This window comes from Cornus florida, unplaced genomic scaffold (genome assembly GCF_030987335.1).
Source record: "Cornus florida cultivar Cherokee Brave unplaced genomic scaffold, ASM3098733v1 CherokeeBrave_3.0.0_Hap2_Chr10, whole genome shotgun sequence".
Taxonomy (NCBI): Eukaryota; Viridiplantae; Streptophyta; class Magnoliopsida; order Cornales; family Cornaceae; genus Cornus; species Cornus florida.
Genome location: NW_026775580.1, coordinates 117,404,524 through 117,426,275, shown reverse-complemented (window position 1 = coordinate 117,426,275; position 21,752 = coordinate 117,404,524). Strand labels below are relative to the sequence as shown.

Below are 21,752 nucleotides of genomic sequence, written 5' to 3'. Positions count from 1 at the left end.
AGAGAGGTTCTCGAGCCCGAAAATCATCCCAACTTTTGAAAATTCTAAAATCCCCCCTGTCACTTATAAATGTCTAAAAATAATTAAAATTACATTTCTAAAATTCTCGACTCAAAAAAATGACTAAAACAGCCCTCGGGGGCCCGCGTGACACGTAAAACGAGGTAAGAAGAGAATACCTTCAAAAAAATTCCAGAAAATGAAAAATGATAAAAATCAGGATCATTACAATAGACAACTTAATTTATTGATGCAATAGTACTAGGAAGTCATTGTTTCATATTATAATAGGATACCTACTTCTTTTTTTTTTTTTTTTTTTTTTTTTCTCAGTTTACAGTAATGATGAAGAGCATGAATCAATCAATAATAATTTATTTGGGTATTGTTCCTTCAGATGTTAGGTGAAGAGAGAGGAAGAAAGAGAGTGAAAATTGAGGGTATTTTAGTCTTTTCAATCTTTTTGATATTTTTAAATATAGTAAAAGAATTAAAAAAAAATTAAGGGTAAAATTATCATTTTGCATGTTTTTAATGGTGTCATTGACGGAAAAGAGATTTGGGGTATGAGTGATAGTAATTTTTGAAAGATATTTGAGGGTAAGATTTTGCCAAACCTGAAGGGGTGTTAGTGAAATTAATCCTATAATCTCTGGATAATTGGTACAATAATGTGCATCAGTAAATGTATCTTTTGGACTTGAACAATTACTTAATGAAGACATTTCTAAGATTATCGAGGAACTTGGTGAATAAAGTCTTGAACCAGGAACCACGCTGACAAACTAGAAGTACCTCACACATATTTCTGTTCGGAGATGAAATACTGAAACTTTAACACTTTTCAGCCATGTGTCCTGAATCTATACTTCTGAGTGTCATTAAAGATCATTACTGTCTAGATCCTATAGAAATGCCCCTCACTTCTATACTCAGATCGGTGTGTCCATCAAGAGTGATCTTGCACACTATAATCGAATACTAGTTATAAACTCATTAAGAGAACTTAGTCTCATCATTCTCATTGCAAGATTAATTGGTGAATTTATCAAGATTGATTGTGTACACCCTAATCAAAAAACTGATATATAGAATTCATTAAGAAACCAAAGTCGCAATCTCCTTAACAAAAGATTAGTCGGTGAATTTATTAAGAGTGATCCTGTACACCCCAATAAAAAATTGATCTATAGATTCATTACGAGATCTAAATCTCAACCTCCTCAGTTACAGGTAGGGATGGCAACGGGGCAGGTATGGAGCGAGTTTGCCTAAATTCGTACTCGGCCCATTGAATTATGGACAAATCTATACCCGGCCAATACCCGCGACGAGTTTTAATTTCACAATCCATACTCGGCCCGTTAAGAGATAAGTGTACCTATACTCGCCCCGCCCTTCCCCATTTACGTTTTTTTTTTATTTTTTTTTATTTTTTATCTATATAAATAAATTGATAAATCTATAAATCTATATTATGTAAATAATGATATATAAATAATGATATATATATATATATATATATATATATATATATATATATGAACAAAATAATGCGCATACATTTATAACACATATATACATCTATATATATAATTTTTTTTAAAAAAATAAAGTATAAAGAGTGGGGCGGGACGGTACAAATTGACATCCCTAGTTACAGGATTAAGCAACCATATCACATTATAGGGAGAGGAACGTTGATGCTCACACAAGTTCTTCTGTTACTTGTTTTTCCCCATTTAACCCATATCATTGGGTTGGGTTGCCATAACATCACAACATTATTGATTATAGGCCTTAATTAAATCCCTTTAGATGTTTTAGACACTAGGTCCCTTCACATGTATTTCGAAAATGGATCTGCCAAATGAGATTTGGCCTTGGACAATAGGTTCATTCACATGTCTTTCGACAGTGGATATGCCAAATGAGATTTGGCCTCTACAGAATACTGTGATAATCCATTAGCCAAGAACTCTTCCATATGACTGTACTTCAATTACACACATTTGGACTTTCATTGTAACATTCGCTGTAAGCTTGAAACATCGCAGCCTTATTGTCACAAAATATTGTCAAATGTGGTATAGGCTTACTCCATACTGGAATATCCTCTAAAATACCCCTTAGACACTCAGCTTCCTCTCCAGTGAAGAAAATGCAATAAAACTCTAATTCCATTGAATAATGAGTTCTACAAGTCCACTCTTTTGATTTCTAAGAAATCATAACTTCACCCAAGGTGAAGATCCAAGTTAGTATGATGAGGGGTTATCCTTTTCTTAGAATTCTATGTAGCATAATTGTAGCCTCCAAAAATAGTTGGGTATTTGTAGTAATGCAGCCCATGATCCTTAGTACTCTGCAAGTACCTTAAGATTCATATAAGAGGAGTTTGATGGTCTCTTCTCAGATTATTTATGTACTAGCTCAAAGTACGACTGCAAAGCCTATGTCTTGCCTTATACAAACCTATGTCTGGCTTGCAACCGATAATCCAAGAATCAAGTTGATTCACTTTTACCATAATTACCAACTTCACAATAGTTAGTTGGAGTAAAGACCGCTACATTTGAAAAATGATTAAACTTTTTTTAGCATCTTCTCAATATAGTTGGGTTACGAAAGTGCTAAACCATATTCGGATCTTAAACTTTTAATTTATGAAATCAAATTGGCGCGTGCAAAATATCCTCCATGCCAAAAGTTCATATTAAGAACTTAATATACAAATAATGATGCCAAATTTTCATTGGGATCTACTAAAGATGCATATATTTGCAACTACAATAATTGCCTTCGTAAACTTAGCATGTCTTTATCAAGAAAAATTAGTATCATCAATGAAAATGATAATCTAGCACTTTCCTTTATGATAATAATTTACTCATTTTCAGTATGGATCAATTCCAGCATTAGTGTTGTAACGACCCAAACTCGGGGATCTGGATTGTTAGCCGGGTCCTTTTCCGAACCCGAGGTCACATAAATGTACTATGGTCATTTCATATCATTATAATAGTTTTAGAGTCCATAAGGGTATAATAGTCATTTATCGTGGTCAAATAATGGTTTAGAACCCAAAAGGGTAAAATAGTAATTTAATACGTTTATTATAGCTTCTAAACTCATCAGGGGTAAAGCTGTCATTTTCTATGGTCATTCTATGCTTTGGTTGAAGTCTAGGGGTAATTAGGTAATTATACTAAAATCTGGGGTCAAAATGCAATTATTAGCTCATCTAACTGGTTAGATGGCTTGGTCAGAGAGCATGTAAAACTGAGGATGCATCTAACCGGTTAGATGGAACTTCATTGCCCAACCAACTAACTGGGTAGATGGGAGCATCTAACTGGTTGGGTGGGCATTCGAACCCGATTTAACCGATTAGATGACCCAATCTAACCTGTTAGATGATGCCCAGAAGTGATCACTTCTCAAACATATTCAAATGTAACCCAAAACGACCAAACATAAAAATATAGTTCCATAGACATCATCAACCTTAAAATATTGCATTGAAGTATCAAAATAACATCATTTATACATCTTTTGAGAATAAAAAAAAAAAAACATATATACATGTCCAAAAGAATAAGATTACAAATCAAGACCTCCATTGCCATAATACAACGACTTCGTATGGAGTCGACAAAAGAATAAGGTCATTACATGTAGTCAATAGCTCAAAAGAATGCCTTTACAAAATATAACAAATTAATGGTCGCCATTCTATTTCTAAGCTTGTGGGGGGTACATTATCTACAACTTCCTTGTCATGTCCTGAAAATGTTAGAATATAGGGTGAGCACAACGGCTCAATAAAGATAACCTAAAATATACCTCTTGTAATCTTGTGAATCACATCCAAAGCAAATGATAATAAGAGAAGGGATCATACAAGGGGGGAAAGAAACAATTATACAACATAAGTTTAATCTCCATGCTTTGCAAATAATGAAATGAGATGGAATGAAATGCACTCTCTCTATTTCCGACACAACACAACTTACACCAAAAATGTTAACACAACCCAACCCTAGGAAATTCCTAGGCATCACGAAGGGAATTGACTAGCTATCCCTGACCTAGGGTGTCTCCCTAGCGTCATTTTGGCCAAGGTAGCTCAACTACACACGGCCAAATTCCGTCTCATGCCCCCTTCTAGATTGGTTAACCCTGGACCACATGACAACTCCAAGGCATCTGTATTTACAAAACCTTTCAAAACTTTCAAATCAATTTTTCACAAATCATTAGAAACCATTTTAAACATCCTTTCCAACCCAGGAACCCAACCAATGTCTATGATATGCATGTAATATACCAATCATTAACAATTTCTCAAGGAAATTAATTTCTAACATCATCATCATAACATGATTTAAATCAAATACGTCAAATTATCACATTTGTAACATGAATCATGTAAGACATAATCACTTCAAGAATATCAAATTTACAAATAACAACACCTTCACATATAACATGTTTTTCAATAAATACACATAATAGAAAACTCACAAAAACCCAAGAAATTGCAATTTAGACTTCCCTACCTCAATAAAATAACCCAAGCTCAAGATCCAAATACGAAATCCAACCAAAATGATGCAATGCTGGTGTCAAAACGTAGCCCTTTCCAAGATCTACATTTTCTCTAATTATGGTTCTTTACAAATTTGACCTTAACATAGAGAAATTCTAGAGAGAAGATGGAGATATGTAGAAAGAGAAAGAAGAAAATGAAAAATGAAGAATGAGGAAAAGGGGTGGCTGAAAATGGGAGGAAGAGAGAGTGATGAGGGGACATGGGGACGAAAAAAGGAAAGAAAGGGATGGGGTTTCTCTCGCTTTTGGCATAGCGGGCCCCTAGTGGGAGGCTCGCACGACGGGTCTTCTAAAATGAGTGGTTCTCATTTGTCCCCACCTTTGACCCACTAAAATACCAAACTAACTTCTCTTCTTTAAACAATCACACATATGCCACAAAAAATCTCTCCACCAACTAAACACACACACACACACAACACATCAATGCTCAAATAATTAAATAGATGAAATAAAATCACCGAGTCCCACATGGCGTGTAAAATGATGCATGAAAAAATAAATAAAAATAAAATCCAAAAAAATCCGGGACAATACAAGTGTATTTTGAACACGTTAATAAAATTTCACATGCTACATGTAATATGCTTTGATTCACATGAGCCTTACCATTGGTTGTCCCCAAAGTGGGTGTGTGAGTAATGTGTGTTTCTGACCAATGAAAAAAAAAAAAAAAAATCAAGTATATGGGATGCCATAAATTAAGAAATTTAGTAATGAAAAAATAATTTCATAACTGAAAATTGGCTCATTCTGACAAACATGTCATTTTTAGACGGAAAAATGATCAAATCAAAATTCACCTCAAACTCATACCTTGCAAATCTGAAGACCTCTTTCAAACAAATCACTTACCAAAAATTATGCGAGTGTCTGCCACTTTAAAAGTTCAAGAGTTCTCCTCTTGTCCATTAGGTCTAAAATTCTTAGTGCTATATATACAACAACTGTATGGAAAATTTGGAAAGAGAGTTCTCCTCTTGTCCATTAGGTCTAAAATTCTTAGTGCTATATTTACAACAACTGCATGGAAAATTTGGAAAGAGAGGAATACAGTACTACATGATGATGTTAAGGAACAAACTGCTTATACTGCTAGGACTATTGTGTGGGAGGTTTTGTCTTACCTTTCACTTGCTATAGATGATTTAAGTCTTGTGCTTTAAATGTTTTTCTTGGTTTTGTATCTTTTTGTTTTGTCCTAATTTTTACTGGATATAGGTTCTGTCTAGGCCTTTTTTTTTTTTTTTTTTTTTTGTAAAAAAGGAGGATGCTTCCTTATGCACTTATACAGATTTACTTTCTTATTTATATAAAAAAAAATACCCCATTCAGAAAAAAAAAAAAAAGAAGTTATCCTCTTATATTATCATTAGATCCCCCACTAGTCATAGATCTTGATGATTTTTGACTAATTAAAATGTGGAGAGATGTTCTAGTTTCAATCCATCGATGTCACATGTCTCGAAAAACAATAAACTTCTATTGTGATCTTTTCGTTCATCACAAAACATAATGTAATGAGGTGGAATATGACCTAGGAGAACTTTAATAAGTTTTCCTTTAAAAAATCACAAAAATTGGTTAGAGACAAAAATCTTCAAATTGTTGGAACTGGGCCGCATGAATGACAATATATTCAATCGCATGAATGACAATATATTCAATTTAAGAGGAGATAATCACATAAATATAAATACGTGATAAATAATAATATTATGAAATAACATAATTAAGAAATTAAATATAATTTCAAACCAAGCCTTAGAGGCGCGTAATCGCATCTTGAAAATAGTTGAAGCCTCTCCTAAGTGCAATCGGAATATCAAATTGCAGCACTATCACTGAGATTCAACTAAGCCTGATTCATTGATTTGTATGTCCAATAAGTAATACTTTTTATGAACCTATGTATTAATTTCCGTCCAATCATTTGTCCAAAATAAAATATAATTTAAAAAATTATATTTAAATACATATATCAATATATATTGAATGTACTCAGGTGTAATGTTTAGAATTCCATATGATTTGTTACTCAAAAGTTGGCCGGAATTTAAATTTCGATCGTTGGAATAGTCACCGGAATCCGGACAGAAAGGTTAGAACCTTTGTCGCAGTCTCACCAGAAACTCCATCGGAACCTTACTGGAATACAACAGAGTCTCGCTGGTTCCTTACCGAAATTTGGATTTGTCTGCTGAAAACTTCATCAAACCTTCGCAGAATCTGGGCTTAGTAGCTGAAAACCTCATCGGAACCCTGTTTAATCGGATTTCTCACCCTTAATATATAAATTTTTGCACTTTATACCATTCAATATGTCTTAATGGAGACGACAACACCACAAAAATCAGTGACACTAGGATTTAAGAAAAATTACCATCAACAACTCACCATATCAACAATCCCTTAAATTTCTTTTCTTTACACCAAAGTGCTGACACATTGTTAATATCAAATCAATATATGGATATCAAATCAATGAAGAAGTAACTTGATGATCAAAATATAGATATATCAAATCAATGAAGAAGTAACTTGATGGTCAAAATATAAAAATCGCCGTAATTATATTATATTTTACTCATACAAGTATGACATTTCATGGCCCTTTTATTAAAACAATCCATAACAATCCTACAGTCCTACTGCTAAAAAAGAACTTTGAAATTGAAAATAAAATTGAAGAAAAAAAACTAATTGACAGCGTGATAAAATTTGTCCTTACTTTTAACATTTGGGCACCCATATTTTTTTTTTGGATAAATTACCCCGACACCTTCTGTGTTAGATCACTTGCACCCCAAGTTAGTGTTTGGCTTCTGACGAATGCAAATTGATCCTTTTATCTCAATTTTTTTAATACAAAATATGTATAATTTTAAATGACAAAAATGCCCTATGTATATACGCACTATTTGTACATGCGCCGCCACCATCTTTAACCCACCACCCACAACTTCCTCTGTCTGTATATATAAAAATCCCGGGCGGCAACTCTACCTCCACGTCGCCGCCGCATTATCACAGCTCCACCACCAAATTGACAATACCCACAACCACCACCAAGCCTTCACCTTCGTCCCTGTCACAACATAGCGCCGAAATCAACAATAGAACGCGCACCGAAATCAACAACAGAATGCTAAGGACAGTCCTCCACCACACACGTATCAGATCTCGGCCCAGAGGAGTCCGACGATATCATTCACCGGAATCACTGTGTCGTCGGATGGCATGAAAGAAGCAGAGTGTAGAGAGTGGGGGATAAGAATCTGAGGAGAGAGTTTTGAAGCGTGGTCACCGCCACTACCGCAGATCGAGGTGGTTCATGACGGCGCCGCGTGGGTTGAATGCGCTGTAACATCGGTGATGGCGGCAATTCATTCTTGGCCGTCTGGTTGTCTTCAACTCTGACGACGACTGTGGCTAGATTTGAGCAGCTCTATTTTAGGGACACGGTAAACAATTCCTCAAAAATGTCAGGACATTTATCATTGATATCTTCCATCTCAAATAATTGGGGACCAAAAAAAAAAAAACAGAGAGAAGCAAACCTCGAAGAAGAAGACCATGACTGGGTCAACGAGTTTCTTGGAGCACCAGATTGTTCCAGTATAGAAAAAGACAAATTTCTTCGATTGCGCACAGGTAGTTCTAGTCTCTAGTTCCAAATCCAGGTTTCATCTTCAAATCAATTTTTGGAATCCATGTTGTGTTTGAGCAAGAAGATAAAGGTACCCCATACAACATTTATCCTTGTAACTGTGTGAGAGGATGAGAGAGAAAGGGGAAAAAGAAAGGTAGAGAGAGAGAGAGAGAGAGAGGAATCGGAGTGCATGAGGGCTTGAAAGAGAGAATGGGGTTCGAAGAGGAGAGAGGAAATGTGTGGAGGGGAGAGAGAAAGAGAAGTGGGGAGATTCGGGGCTAGAGAGAGAGAGAGTGGGATTCATGTTTGATGATGAATATTGTAAGGTTGTTGTAATGGGTTGGTAATGATGAAAGAGAGAGAGAGAGAGAGAAGCAAAGGTTGGTGATGGTGTTGCGGAACAAAGGCAGGGCGGTGGTGATTGTGATGGGTAGTATGGTTATAAAAATAGTCAATATGACGTCAAAGGTACGTGAAATGCTAAAATACTAATTCAGCTCTAAGTGAGGTTTAAAATCAAAATATTAATTTAAGCGTAATATGAACTAAACCATAGGGGTGTAAGTGTAATTTATTCTAATTTTTTTACAAAAAGGAGTGGCCTATAGAAATTTCTGATTTTCTGAATGAATGAAAACGAGGTGGGTCGGATGGATGCCCCGACCGTCAAAGAGTCAAACTCGCGCCGTTCGCCGACCGCAGCGCGATCGTCTCCATCGCCCATTTTTTTTATATACATATTTAATTATTTTTTCTGTCAAATCATTATTATATTTTCACATTGCTTTTTCTTCACGCATTTTTATCACGATCATAATAAATATCATTTCAATATATATCATCAATACGATCGCATCTAAATAATGTAAAATAGAAAACATATACTATAAATTAAGACACCCACTTTTTGAATCGCAAGCAAACATCCCCACATACAAACGTTTCTCTAGTCCAGGCATGACGCGCGAGATATATATATATATATATATATATAAATGGGAGTCATAAAACAAAACATGCAACTGGCATATATATGTAGTTTCTCTCTCTTCCCTGTTTGTAACAAATCAAATCAGACCGAGATGGAAGCAGAGACGTTCCTTAGTTTTGCTCAGAGAGAGGGACTGAAGAAGTAGTGGTACAAGGGAAGAGTGGGAGTTTGAGTAATTCGCATTCACAGCCATTTAATTGCAATTCTGAAATTTGAAAAGCAAAACACGTGACGTGGTTAGAGCTAGTGGTTTCAGACTCACACACACACCATATATAGATCCACCGGCCCATAACCACAACAAACACGTACACTCTTAACACCCCTAATTAATTTCACCATTCTCTCTCCTAGCCAGCCCCACCAGTCTGTCCTAGAAATAACTCCCTCCCATCATACATAGACCAAACCCTTTTCAATTTTTTCGATCACTACCAAATCGATCGAACAATTTCTCCCAAAAAAAAAGAAAAAAAAGAAAAAAAAAGCAGTATATATAGCTAGCCACTTTTACGTACTTTTAATTCAGAGATCGACCTTAAGATTGAAAATTATGGACAGTTTTGATTCGCAATTATCTAGGCAAAACTCATTGAAGGGAAGATGCTGGCAAGATCAGAGGAGATTACTCTCAGTCATAGACAACCATCACCACCAGTCCAGCTTCTATAGCAGATCAGTTGTTGTGGTTGGTACTACTAGTACTGCAGCTGCTCCACCGTCGATATCACCAACCTCCATGGGTAACCTAGCTAATAATCTCCAAAGTTTTCCAGTAATTGGTGGGTTTGATGATGATGATTTCATTTCTAAAGTGGTCCCTCCGGTCACTGTTGTGCTCGAAGGCCGTGCCATCTGCCACCGCATCAGCCTTCATAAGCATGCAGGCTACAAAAGCCTCGCCAAGGCCCTCCGCCACATGTTCGCAGTGGCCGACGCTTGTAGTACTAGTACTACTTGTGATGATGATCATCACAATACTGATCTTTATCTATCAACTGCTGTTCCCGGTCACCTCATTGCTTATGAAGACATGGAAAATGATCTTATTCTCGTCGGCGACCTTAACTGGAAGTAAATATATGTATATATATATAACCCTATGCATATATATATACTTCTCGTGCATATACATACAAATATACAATTATAGACATATATATATATGTACTCGACTGTGTTTACGTACTTATATATATATATGCTTTACAAATCATCCCATAGTCCAAAGTGACCAGGGAGTGGCGGAGTGGGTTGATTATTGGGTTAATTGGTTACCAATATATTTAATTTGGAAGGGCGGTTTTGAGGCTGTAAACATATATATGTGCATGCGTGATGCGTATCTCTTGTAGTACTTAATTATCTCGAAATTAAATTAATTGGATTAAGCGTTCTTGCTGGTATATGTACTTAATTAATTGTGATTTCAATCAATACAATATGAATATATTTGTGAATTGGGTTTCTCTCTCTCTTAATTTAGGGATTTTGTGACGGTAGCTAAGAGAATTCGGATACTGCCCGTTAAGGCACATTCAACGAAGGGAAGAGGAGGAGTTTAATTATTTTATTAGCTAAATTGCTGCTTTCTGGTGGTGGTGGAATTGCAAGGAATTGAAGTAAACAAATTAAGTTTTTGAATGTGTTGGCCGGCCGGGAGCTCCATCCAGGAATTAAGTGCGTGCTTAAACATTTTAATTTGTGGCTTTCTGAATGTAAAATTCCTAGCTTGTTTCACTATATTCATGAATAAATTAAAGGTTTATACCTTAGATTTTTAAATAATTTTTTTTTTGGTCAAGCAACTTACACACTCAGGTTGTTTCTATCATCAGTTCCTTGCATTTTCACTTCGGACGGAAAGTTAAAAAATACCACTAGATATGCGGGACAACAAGAAAGCACCACTAGGCTGAGCTGTAGTCTATATCCTAAATTTGTTCCCTAAATTAATTTACAATTCTCATCCTTATAATTAGTATATTATATATACATATAGCGTAAACTATAATTATTCATACCAAACATTAATTACAAATAAATATTTTATAATATTAGACAAAATTAGATCAAATCACAGGTTGATGAACATTTTAGAGTTAACTTGCACTTGCATGTTGAATAATGTTGAAAAGTCCATTCACATTTCACTCAAAGTCCAAATGCTACTTTTCAAATATGTCTTAGTACATTTTATATGCAAAATAACTATACTACTTTTTGACTTTGTGTTGACTTAACATAAGACTATTTCACTTATTAAATGACACAACTACGTTCATAGGACCACTATTTTAATTTACTCAATGTTATTAAATTTTTTAATAAGGAACGCTAAGGTCTTTTTACAGCTCTCTCTCGTTGACTATTTTAAGTCTCATTAATTATTCTTTCTCTATTCTCAAGATACGTGAAAAATATAATCTACTTTAAAATAAAAGTCATATTTTAAAGACAAAATTACCCTTTATATCTTTTTTCATTACTTTTCTTGTATCTCCTTCCTCAATCTATATACGTGTAGTATATATATATATTTTTGCTGTCTTTATTTTTTTCGTTTTTATTTCAATTGTCATCACTAGTTATTTTTAATTCTTTTTTTTTATTTACCTTTTTTTTTTTTTTTTCTAAATTGTTGCCATTAGCCTTTTTCCATCCTTCCTTCCATTTTTTATTTATTATTTATTTTTATTATTTATTTATTATTATTTTTAAACCAGGACAAATAAGAACAGGAGAATGTTTACCAAATTTAGAAAAAAATTTATTAAACCAAATTGTTATTAAATTTTAAACCAAAACTAATAAGAACGGAGGAATGTTCACCAAATTTAGAAAAAAAATTAAGAACAGAAATAAGAAAAAAAAATGAAAGGAAGGACAATAAAAAGGAAAGAAATAAAGGCAATAAAAAAAATATATATACTACATGTATTGTAATGATCCGGTCATTTTCATTCCTTTCCTTTTTTCGAATTTTTACGGATATATATTTTTTTTTTCCGTTGATCTTTTCCTTTCTGAGTTCGGTTTCTCGTTACTTAGTGTCATCTTGAGTACTCGGGAATGATTTCTGAGACTCTTTTTCGTGGATTGATGACTTCCTTTGAGAACCGAGTCATTTTCACATTTTCACTTTGTGACACTATTCACATTTCGTCTTTTTATCGGTTGTCACTTTTTAGCATAACCTCACTTTTCGTGTTCGGATTTGATTTCGGTTTTGCATGCATCCACGATATTTAAATTCCATGCTATGTGTATTTTCACTTTTGTAGAAAAGCATGCTAAGTGCTTACTTTTCTTGTAAAGGGTATAGACGCATGACTTTTTTATAATTTTCTAACTTTAGGGGTTTTTGTGTAATTACTGTAAAGTAATTATTTTTCGTCTTAGGGACCATTTTGTAATTTAATTTGGGAGATATTTTCAAAAAGGACCTTTTTGCAATTTTTGAAAAGTGTGACAAGTGTCACACTCTCATTGGTCCACTTGTTGACATGTGTGTGAAAACACTTTGAGGCCTTGGATGAGGACATGTGGAGGGTGGAGATTTAACCACTTATTGGCCTAGGATTGATGTACTTGTTGGCTTGGATGATTGACAAGTGTAGGCTTGAGATTTAGCCTAGGATGGAGCCTTGGATTTGTGACAAGTGTAGGCTCACAATTTAATCTTGCATTAGTATGTGTGTGAGAGGTAGTGTAAGAGCATATAGTGAGTGGAGAATCTCTATCCCTCCACTCACATTTCATCTTCATCATTTTCCATTTCCTCCCTCTCTTGTAATGAAAACCCTAGCCTCCATGGATGGAGCCTAAAGCCTTAAGCTTTGACCTTGATTTTTGAGAGCCTTCCATTGATTTCCAAGCTTGAACTTGGGAATACATTTTATTCCCCTTATCTTCCTCTTCATGACCCTAGAAGGGTTTGCCATTTTGTGTTGATTTTGCCTTGGATTCTAGAGAGACACTTCTCTAATGAGGTAAGGGATGTTTTAGGGTTGTATTTTTTGTTATCTTGCATGCTATTGATGCTTTTATAAGTTGTATGCATGTCCTTTTTCTAATTTGATAAATTAGTGATTTATCATATCTTGCATATAAACCATTTTAGACTTGGTAAATGACATGACCATGAGTTGATCTTTGATATATATTAATTTGGGATGATTTAGATGAGTTTTCAAGGTTAGAGATTAAATGGATTTAATTTGATTTAAATTCTAGTAAATTGTATTTTACTTGTATCCCATTTTGGACTTGAGATATGGTATGACCATGAGTTGGTGCTTGATATATGTTAATTTGGAATCATTTGAATAACCTTTGAAATCTAGAGATTTGATTAATTTAAATTAATTAAATACCATGTGATGCTATCTTGGTCATTTGATACTTTTGATTTGATATATGTAATGAGCATGCTATGTTGTTTAACATATATTAATTTGATGTTATTCGAATTTGATTTGAAATCTAGAGAATTTAATTATCTTGTTTAATTAAATTCTATCTAATGGCTCCATGGATCTATTGGTATTTTAGAAGTTGTTTCTATATTCAAATCATGGACTTGAACTTGTTATGTATTCACTTTGTTGTGTTTTGAGCATTGGACAACTTTGTTGTTATATTTATATTCTTGAGAACATGTTTTCTTTATAGAATATATTGATGCCATGTGTAGTGAATTGCACACTTTGTAATTGACATTATGTATGTCATTTTAGAATTGAAACTCTAAGACATGGATTGTGTGGTTTCAACCTACTTGTGCATGGAAGGTGTTTTCATGCATTATATAAGTTATGTATAAGTTGTGAACTTATTTGGTTTAATTTTGGAATCTTGGAACATTGTTGAGTTGAGATGGCTAGGGTTTGGCACTAACCCACAGGGGAGACCTCAATGACTTAGAGGACTCACGTCCCCTGTGGGTTAGTGCCCGGAATAACCATTGAGGTCTCGGCAGAATTCCGAGCTTAGATGTCCAAGTCTTCTATTATTTGTTTTCACATTCAATTCTAAGTTAACAATCATGTTTATATTGTAACTTGTGGTTTTGGTAATTGGCAATTTTGATGTTGTTAAGTACATCCATGTTTATGATTTTAATGAATCATTTTGATGTTGTTAAGTACATCTATGTTTTATGATTTTTGTGAATCATTTTGATGTTGTAAAGTACATCTATACTAAATTGCTATATTTAGTTGATTGCACACTTTTAGATTTCTAGTTGATAACCTAGAGAACCTATGTCTTGATGTGTGGTATTAGATATTTTAATTATGTTAAATTGTTATATTTAGTTGATGTTGCATTTTAGACTTCAAGTTGATTACCTTGAGAATCTATATGTTGTTACTTTGTGAAAGCATGCTTTTATGTTGTTGCCTTGTGTAAGCATGACCCTATGTTGCAAAAATTGCATGAATGAGGTGATTGCTGCTAGAAATGATCTTAGGTAGCTAGGATGCTCCTCGAGTCTCACCTTTGACATAGACGTTAGGTGGAATGAATTACAATAATTAAATCATGTAAACTTATAAAACGTAGGTCGATGCATGCTCATTTCCTATGAGTAGCTTTATGTTACTCACTCTTATGATACTGGGGCATATTTCAGGTACAAGAACCAAGGTTGCGATTCTCGTCATGCTTGGATGATTGGTGGACTTGAAGATTTTCATTTCTTGTAAAGGTTGGCTTAAAAAGCCATTTGTAGCCTTATATGTCAAAATATGTATATTTGAATTTAAACATGTAATGTGTACATGAGTACACTCCTTACAACGTATTTGACATGTATGAGAAGAGGTCGGAGGCCAATGACATGTATTTGTATTCTATGTAGTTTTGACTTCATGAAATATTATGAAAATATTGAAAATGTTAAGTTATTGTCTCACTATGTTTGCATCGGGTGTGGGAATTCCGTTTTGATTCTTCCATAGGATCTCATTAATCATGCATGAAGTATGGTCAAGGGCCAAATGGCAATTTCCAATCATTTGCTAATTTTGGTTTTCAAAATACCCATTTCAAATTCATTTTTGCTTTTTTGGTCGTTGGGGGGTCGAATTTTGACTCGACCATTTCTGGGAGCTGCGGACCATTCTCGTGCGCTCAAAATCACTTATTACGTTTGCGTGCATATTCGTTTCAGCCTAGAAGTGCATTTGGGGTCAAATGTATGTTTGGTGCAAATTCACATTTTTGCCGTTTTGAGCCTTAACTGAGTATAAGGGCATTTTGGAATTTTCACTTAAAAAATAAAGTTTTCATTTGACATGATTGGCTAGAAAACATGATTTTGAGGGTAGTTTCTTCTTTGTGTTTTTCTCCAAAAGGTCCAGAAAGTCATTAAAATTGCATTTCAAGTTGGCATTCCAGGCGCAGCCTACAGTAGTTCGAGCGCTCTAAAGGGGGAGTTCGAGCCCTCTAACTTCGGGCAGAACTCTTAGGGAAATTTTTGAGCGCTCGAAGCCCTTGCTCGAGAGCTCAAAGTACTGTTCACGGGTGTGTGTGTGTCTTGGTTCAGCACTGCACCTCCGACTTCAAATCATCATATCTTCTTCGTTTTAACTCTGAATTGGTCCGTTGTTGAGTCTAAATTGACCGCGTTGAAGTAAGATTTCCAATGGTACCAATTTTGGATTCAGATTATTCTTGTAACTCAAGATATTCAAGTTTTAGTAAGGTAGTGTCTGTTTTTGGTTCGAATCGGGATAGGGTTTCCCTTCTTTCGACTTCAGAACTTGATATCTGTGCCGTCCGGACTCCGAATCAAGTGATTCTTGAGTTTATATTTATTATTTTTTCATTGTCTTTCCAATAGTGTGCACGGTGGCACCCATTTTAGTGTGAAATGACCATTTTGGCCCCCTAGGTTCATTCTTATCCGTTTTTGAAACGTTACTTCCGCATTTTCTTCCTTTGGGTTTCGTGACCTCATTGAGGGTCACATTGGTGTCTTAGAGGAGTGTTGTATCTCTAGAGACCATTATTCTATCTTTTGCTTCCGCATTTTGGATCCGTTTTAGGTCATCACAGGACACACTGTGTTGAAAAATCCAAGGTCGTCACACGTATATGGATTAAGGGAGGAGATACAAGAAAGGTAATGAAAAAGGATTTAAAGGGTAGTTTTGTTTTTAAAAGGTAAGTTTTGTCTTAAAGAATATTATATTTTTCTACGTTCCTTAAGAATAGTGAAAGAGTAATTAATGAAACTTAAAGTAGCAAATGAGGAGAACAAAGGACAAATTTAGACACAAATGTTGCCATATGGTGTATGAAATTACCCAACACTATAGTAATTAAAACAATAAATACCAAAAGTCCATTTAGAGATTAATTTGCAAAACATTAAAAAAAATAATAAAAATAAAAATAAAAATAAAACATTTTCTTTCTTCCGCTCCTACTAATGGCCAAAACAATATCCGAACATTCGGACCTTTGTATCAAAATATTGAATGTCTTGGTTCAATGCCACCTCCAAGTACTTGATCCTCATTTTGGTTGATTGCCTCTCTTCTATCCAAATCCAAAACCATATCTCTGCACCCAGTTTGAGTATCTTCCAATTTCAGAGAGAAAAAAAAAACCTCATAGATTTACACCCAAAATCAAAACCCATATATATAGAGAGCGAAAACAAAAATGATGTAAGAAAGAAATGATGGGGGTGATCGTGACCGTAACCGTGACTGTGACTGTAGCCGGGGCCAGTCTACAGAAAAGTGACGCTGACGAGATTTTGATTTGATGTGCTCTCTCAAATTGCTTGCACTTTGCGGTAAAAGAGGGTATGAGAATCATGGCGGCCGGTATTGGCGATCCAGCGAGAGAGAAGGTTCCAATGAGATTTCCAATCTGCTAATTTGGTATATTGTCCTGTCTCAGTTCCATTAAATAAAATTCTTTAGGTTAATTATAATGACACCCCCCGAGGTTTGACATAATGACAACTATATATAAGTTAGGCCATGTTTGAATGATTACACCCTTTTAGGTTTCATAAAATTAACAAAGACACCCCAATGGTCCTGAATTGACATTATTACCCTTTGACACATTCAATTACCAATTTATCCACTACAATTATTTTTCATTGACCAAAATACCCTGCCATAACCACCAACCACCAGTCCACCACAGCAACCACCACGCACCAGTCGCCACCACCACCAATACTGCCCCCCTTTTTTCTCTCTCTCCACCCACCACTGCAACATCTACCACCACAACCAAAACCCATCAATTGAACCCACAAAAAACCCAGTCAATTGAACCCATAAAAAATCCCAATTGCGCGCACACAAATTTATAAATCTCTTCTTCTCTTGAACACACACATATATCTGTACATATATAGATACATATACACAAGCAAATTACACGTCTTCCCTCTTTTGCACAGAGGCAGATACATATACACAGAAGCACGCACACAACCACAACCACATCACCCCTACAGAAGTTGGGTATTCTAATTTCTCAATCAAAATGATCGCAAACAATTGAAATCATCACCACCGCAACCACATTTCTAAACACAAACGAGCCGCTGCCGACGATGATGACGAAGACTACTCAACCTTCCTCTAGCAGCCACCACCACTTGACGCCCTCAACAACTGCCCAACCGACTCAATCAACTCGCCCTCCTCAACTTAATCAACTCGCTCCCAGACTCACAAAACTGGTTCCCACCCAATCCAAATTACTTTAACTCATTCAACTTGCTCACCTAACTCTGAATCACATTCCCAATCTTAAACCCCGAGAACTGTGAACGCCACCAGAAACTTACCACCTTTTCCGTCATCCGCAGTGGCAATGAACACTTCCTCGACACAAGAGCTAGATGGCGATGGCGGCAGTGGGTAGAGAAATTGAGGTGGAGAGGAGAGAAAGAGAGAGGAAGAAGAGAGGAGATAAATGATGGAGGTGGCTGCGATAGTGGGGGTGGCAGTGACGTTGGGTGGATAGGAGAGAGAATGGAGAGAGGAAGAAGAGAGATGAGAGGGATGGTGGTTGTGGCTGCCATGGTGGGTGTAGAGAGAGGGGCGGCCATAGTTGTTTGTGGTGGTGGCGACTGGTGCCCCTGTCATCCCTGATGCTTTTATATATATATATATAAGGGTAATAATATAAATAATGTATATATATAAGGGCAAATTTGACTTTTCATAAATTCTGATCTTTTATAATAAAATTAAATTAAATATTGAAGGGTAATCTCGTCTTTTCAAGCATTTTTAGGGCTTGTTTGGATCAAAATTATCAGAGGGGGTGTCTTTGTTCAAAAAACAGTTAAGTTGTATATGGCTATCAATATGTCAAACCTCAGGGGGTGTCGTTGTAATTAACCCAAATTCTTTTTAGAAAGGTGGATGTCTGCGTTCAGGTTCTATGTGTTTTTTTTTTTTTTTTTTTTTTTTTTTTAGGGTTAAGTGAAATATATATATATATATATATATATATATATATATATATATATATTTCTACTATTGATATTGTGCAAAACAGTCTATGGGCCCATTTGACATAACTTTACTTCTGCTTTTACACAAAAGAAAAAGAGAAGTAGAAGTTATCACTTATATTTGCCTTATATGTTAGTGTTTGGGAACTTCATTTTAGAAGAGCTTTTAATCTTAGAAGAGATTTTTTTTGTCTGTTTGGCAAAACTTTTATTAAAGTTATTCTACTACTAATATAACTATTTTGCCCTTAAAAGAAATTTATTTATTTTTATTATTATTATTATTTTTAACCTAAAGTAGTTTAACTATTTTTTTATACCACTCTTTTTAAATATATACGAATAAACTATTTAATATAATAAAATTTACTCATATCCCATATATAATAATAAAAATAATAATAGATTGCAAAAACCATTGATGGTTTAAGAAATTTAGACAAGCAAACCTAGGCAAAATAAAATTGAAGACAAAAAAGGATATGAAGGCAAAAAGAATATGCTGGTAATTGGTAGAAAATAAAACCAAGAATGAATCAAATTATAGATTGCTAAGAGCGAAAAATATATATATGGAGGTAGAAAGAGACTTTTTGTATCTATTTACAGAGAGAGATGAACTTGGCCGATGAATCAAGGACCAAAGCCAATCCCAGGAAACATGAAAGTAAAGCTTGAAGAGCAATTTTTTACCGAATGAATTTTTCAGTCCCTCTCACAAATGAAAGTTCTGTATCAAGTATCAACCTACCTTCCATAAAGGTATTACAAGGCTATAAAGCCGATATGAATTATGAATCGAAGTATGACTCAATGTCTCTATATATTTGTATGAATCGAAGTATGCCTCTTTCTTCTTCAATGATTGTATGAATTGAAGTATGCCTCAATTATATATATATATATATATATATATATATATATATTTGCATATGGCTGTATATTGCTCTGGGTTTTCCTCCGATTGAGGGCTTGATTATAATCTTTTGAGTATGAAGGGATATACAGAGGCGAGTTGCGCAGCACTAGGGTTTGGAAAGAAAATTAAAGGTCATTTTATAGGGACACGCTTGGGATTATATTGTTTTATTTGGTAGTAAAAGGGATACGCTTGTCATTTTAAAAAGTTTCATTAAAACACCAAAACTCTTCCCGTGTTGTTTCAAAAGAGCGATTTGGAAAAGCTGGAGGGTACTAGCTTCTCCAAAACGCCCTTCCAAGACCCAAAAGCTCTTTTAATAAACTAGCCAAACACTACTCAAAATATCTTCCAAACCCAAAAAGCCAAAAGCAGCGTTTGAAAAGCCAATCCAAACAAGGCCTATGTGTGGTATAAAATCTTCCTATACCATCAATTGATGCAATTACCCCTGTTCGTGTAAAAAAAAACATTTATACCCCCTCTAATATAAATGAAATAATATTAAAAAAATTAGGCAATGTAAAATTACTATTTTAGATAATTTATTCTTTTCTTTTTCCCTTTATTTTTTTTCCGTTTGTATTTGGTTGATTGATTTGTAGGTCATGGTGGTGGAGGGTTCAGAGGCGGCCGAGGTGAGGAAGTGGCTTCGAAGGAAGAAGAAGCCTTAGAGGCCCCAGAGGCGGCGGCGGCTTTAAAAGTCATATGGCAGTAGAAGTGATGGAGGGAGAAGAAGGGGTACAGTAGATGTGATGGAGGGAAAGGAGGAAGGGGCTTCGGAGAAGGAAGAAGCCCCGGAGGCCCTAGAGGTGGTGGCGGCTTTAAAAGCTGTGGTGGTGGTTGACGTGATGAAGGGAAATGAAGTTTTCAACAGTTCGCGACAGAGAAGGTCGGCATCCCGATGATTCGAGAGCTAAAAGTTTGATTTTCGGCCGAGGTAGGAACACCAAAGCTATAGTTTTGGAGGAGTTTGCAGTCGAAGCGGCGAATCGAGTTCGTCGGGATTTTCGCCGGCGATTTGAGGCGTATTTGGGAGTTAGCTAAGTGGAGTACCAAGTGTTCTCTTTGGTTACAAACGTAGTCATTCCGGAACCCAAAGAAGACTTCGAGCCAATCCATGACGTTGTCTTATTTGTGGAATGGTGGTTTCCAGAGGTCCCCGCTGACGGCGTGTAGGGCGGCTGTGGCAACGCGTACCTCTAGGAAACAGAGGGACGGGTGGTCAGTTAGGAGGTTATTGATGGAAATTATGTTGAAAGGCTCTTTGAATTGACGAGACGACGGTGGCAGCGCTTTGATTTGTTGTGGATGAGCTTTGGAGAATGGGGATGGGCTTTGATTTGTTATGGTAGAGGAATATGGAGACGATGTGAGATGGGTGTTGACCAGAGAGTTTATCGGAGACCATCGACATCGAAAACGCATCACCGGCGTGCCATCCTTATTGCAAGTCGCCATCGCTGAAGCCCAATCTTTGGCTTAACGACGGCGAGGATACGACAACCTCTGTAACTCTTTCTTAGCAATTACAAAGGACCAACCGATGGCAGATGATGAACCACTCAACACCAAACGTAGATACCCACCACAAATTCAATCACACACGGTCAATACAACAACATTTAACGATAACCACCAACAGCTGGGTTTATGATGTGGTTTTATTTGATGACACACTGAGTTAACTCAACAAATCAGTGTTGAACTTTAGCTACGGGGTTGAATTGAATGGACAAAATAAACATAGTGGTGGTGGTGGTAAGGTTGGGTATGGTGGTGGTGGTGAAACGTAGGAGAGAAGGGTAGAATAGGAAAAGAAAAGGGCAAAATAGGATTTTTGAATTTATTTTATAACAATTTTGACAAAAAAAAAAAAAAAAAAATGGTCAGAGGGGCTTATTTGCACATTTTTTGAATTTTATGTACGGAAATACACATTTTCAAAAAGTAGGGACTATTTCTGCACAAATCCTATATATCAAAAGATTTTTTTGCACTTAACCCTTTTTTAATTATTATTATTATTATTTTTTAATTTTTAATTTTTATTATTATTATTTTTTTATCA

The 21,752-nt window shown here is 35.4% G+C and overlaps 1 protein-coding gene and 2 long non-coding RNA genes across 6 annotated transcripts; 1 reads left to right on the top strand and 2 right to left on the bottom strand.

Moving 5' to 3' along the window:
- Positions 1–3,499: 3,499 nt before the first annotated feature.
- Positions 3,500–4,879, bottom strand: LOC132280123 (uncharacterized). Its single transcript, XR_009471461.1, has 2 exons — positions 4,563–4,879; positions 3,500–3,786 (listed from the first exon to the last, which is right to left on the bottom strand). It is a non-coding gene; the product is annotated as an uncharacterized LOC132280123 (long non-coding RNA).
- A 2,280-nt stretch (positions 4,880–7,159) lies between these two features.
- Positions 7,160–8,610, bottom strand: LOC132280122 (uncharacterized). The gene is made up of 2 exons (XR_009471460.1): positions 8,175–8,610; positions 7,160–8,062 (listed from the first exon to the last, which is right to left on the bottom strand). It is a non-coding gene; the product is annotated as an uncharacterized LOC132280122 (long non-coding RNA).
- Positions 8,611–9,328: 718 nt separating this feature from the next.
- Positions 9,329–15,121, top strand: LOC132278504 (auxin-responsive protein IAA33). Of its 4 annotated transcripts, XR_009471053.1 has the most exons (3): positions 9,332–10,331; positions 10,744–10,937; positions 14,896–15,121. XR_009471053.1 is itself a non-coding variant. In XM_059780299.1 (2 exons), exons 1-2 carry the CDS (start codon positions 9,811–9,813, stop codon positions 14,966–14,968), a joined length of 594 nt encoding a protein of 197 aa, XP_059636282.1. In that variant the 5' UTR covers positions 9,329–9,810; the 3' UTR covers positions 14,969–15,121. The 4 variants fall into 4 exon arrangements, 3 of the variants coding, with proteins under 3 accessions (XP_059636282.1, XP_059636283.1, XP_059636281.1); XM_059780299.1 differs by lacking the exon at positions 10,744–10,937 and having other exon boundaries at positions 9,329–10,331; XM_059780300.1 differs by lacking the exon at positions 14,896–15,121 and having other exon boundaries at positions 9,330–10,341; positions 10,744–11,134.
- The last annotated feature ends 6,631 nt before the right edge of the window (positions 15,122–21,752 follow it).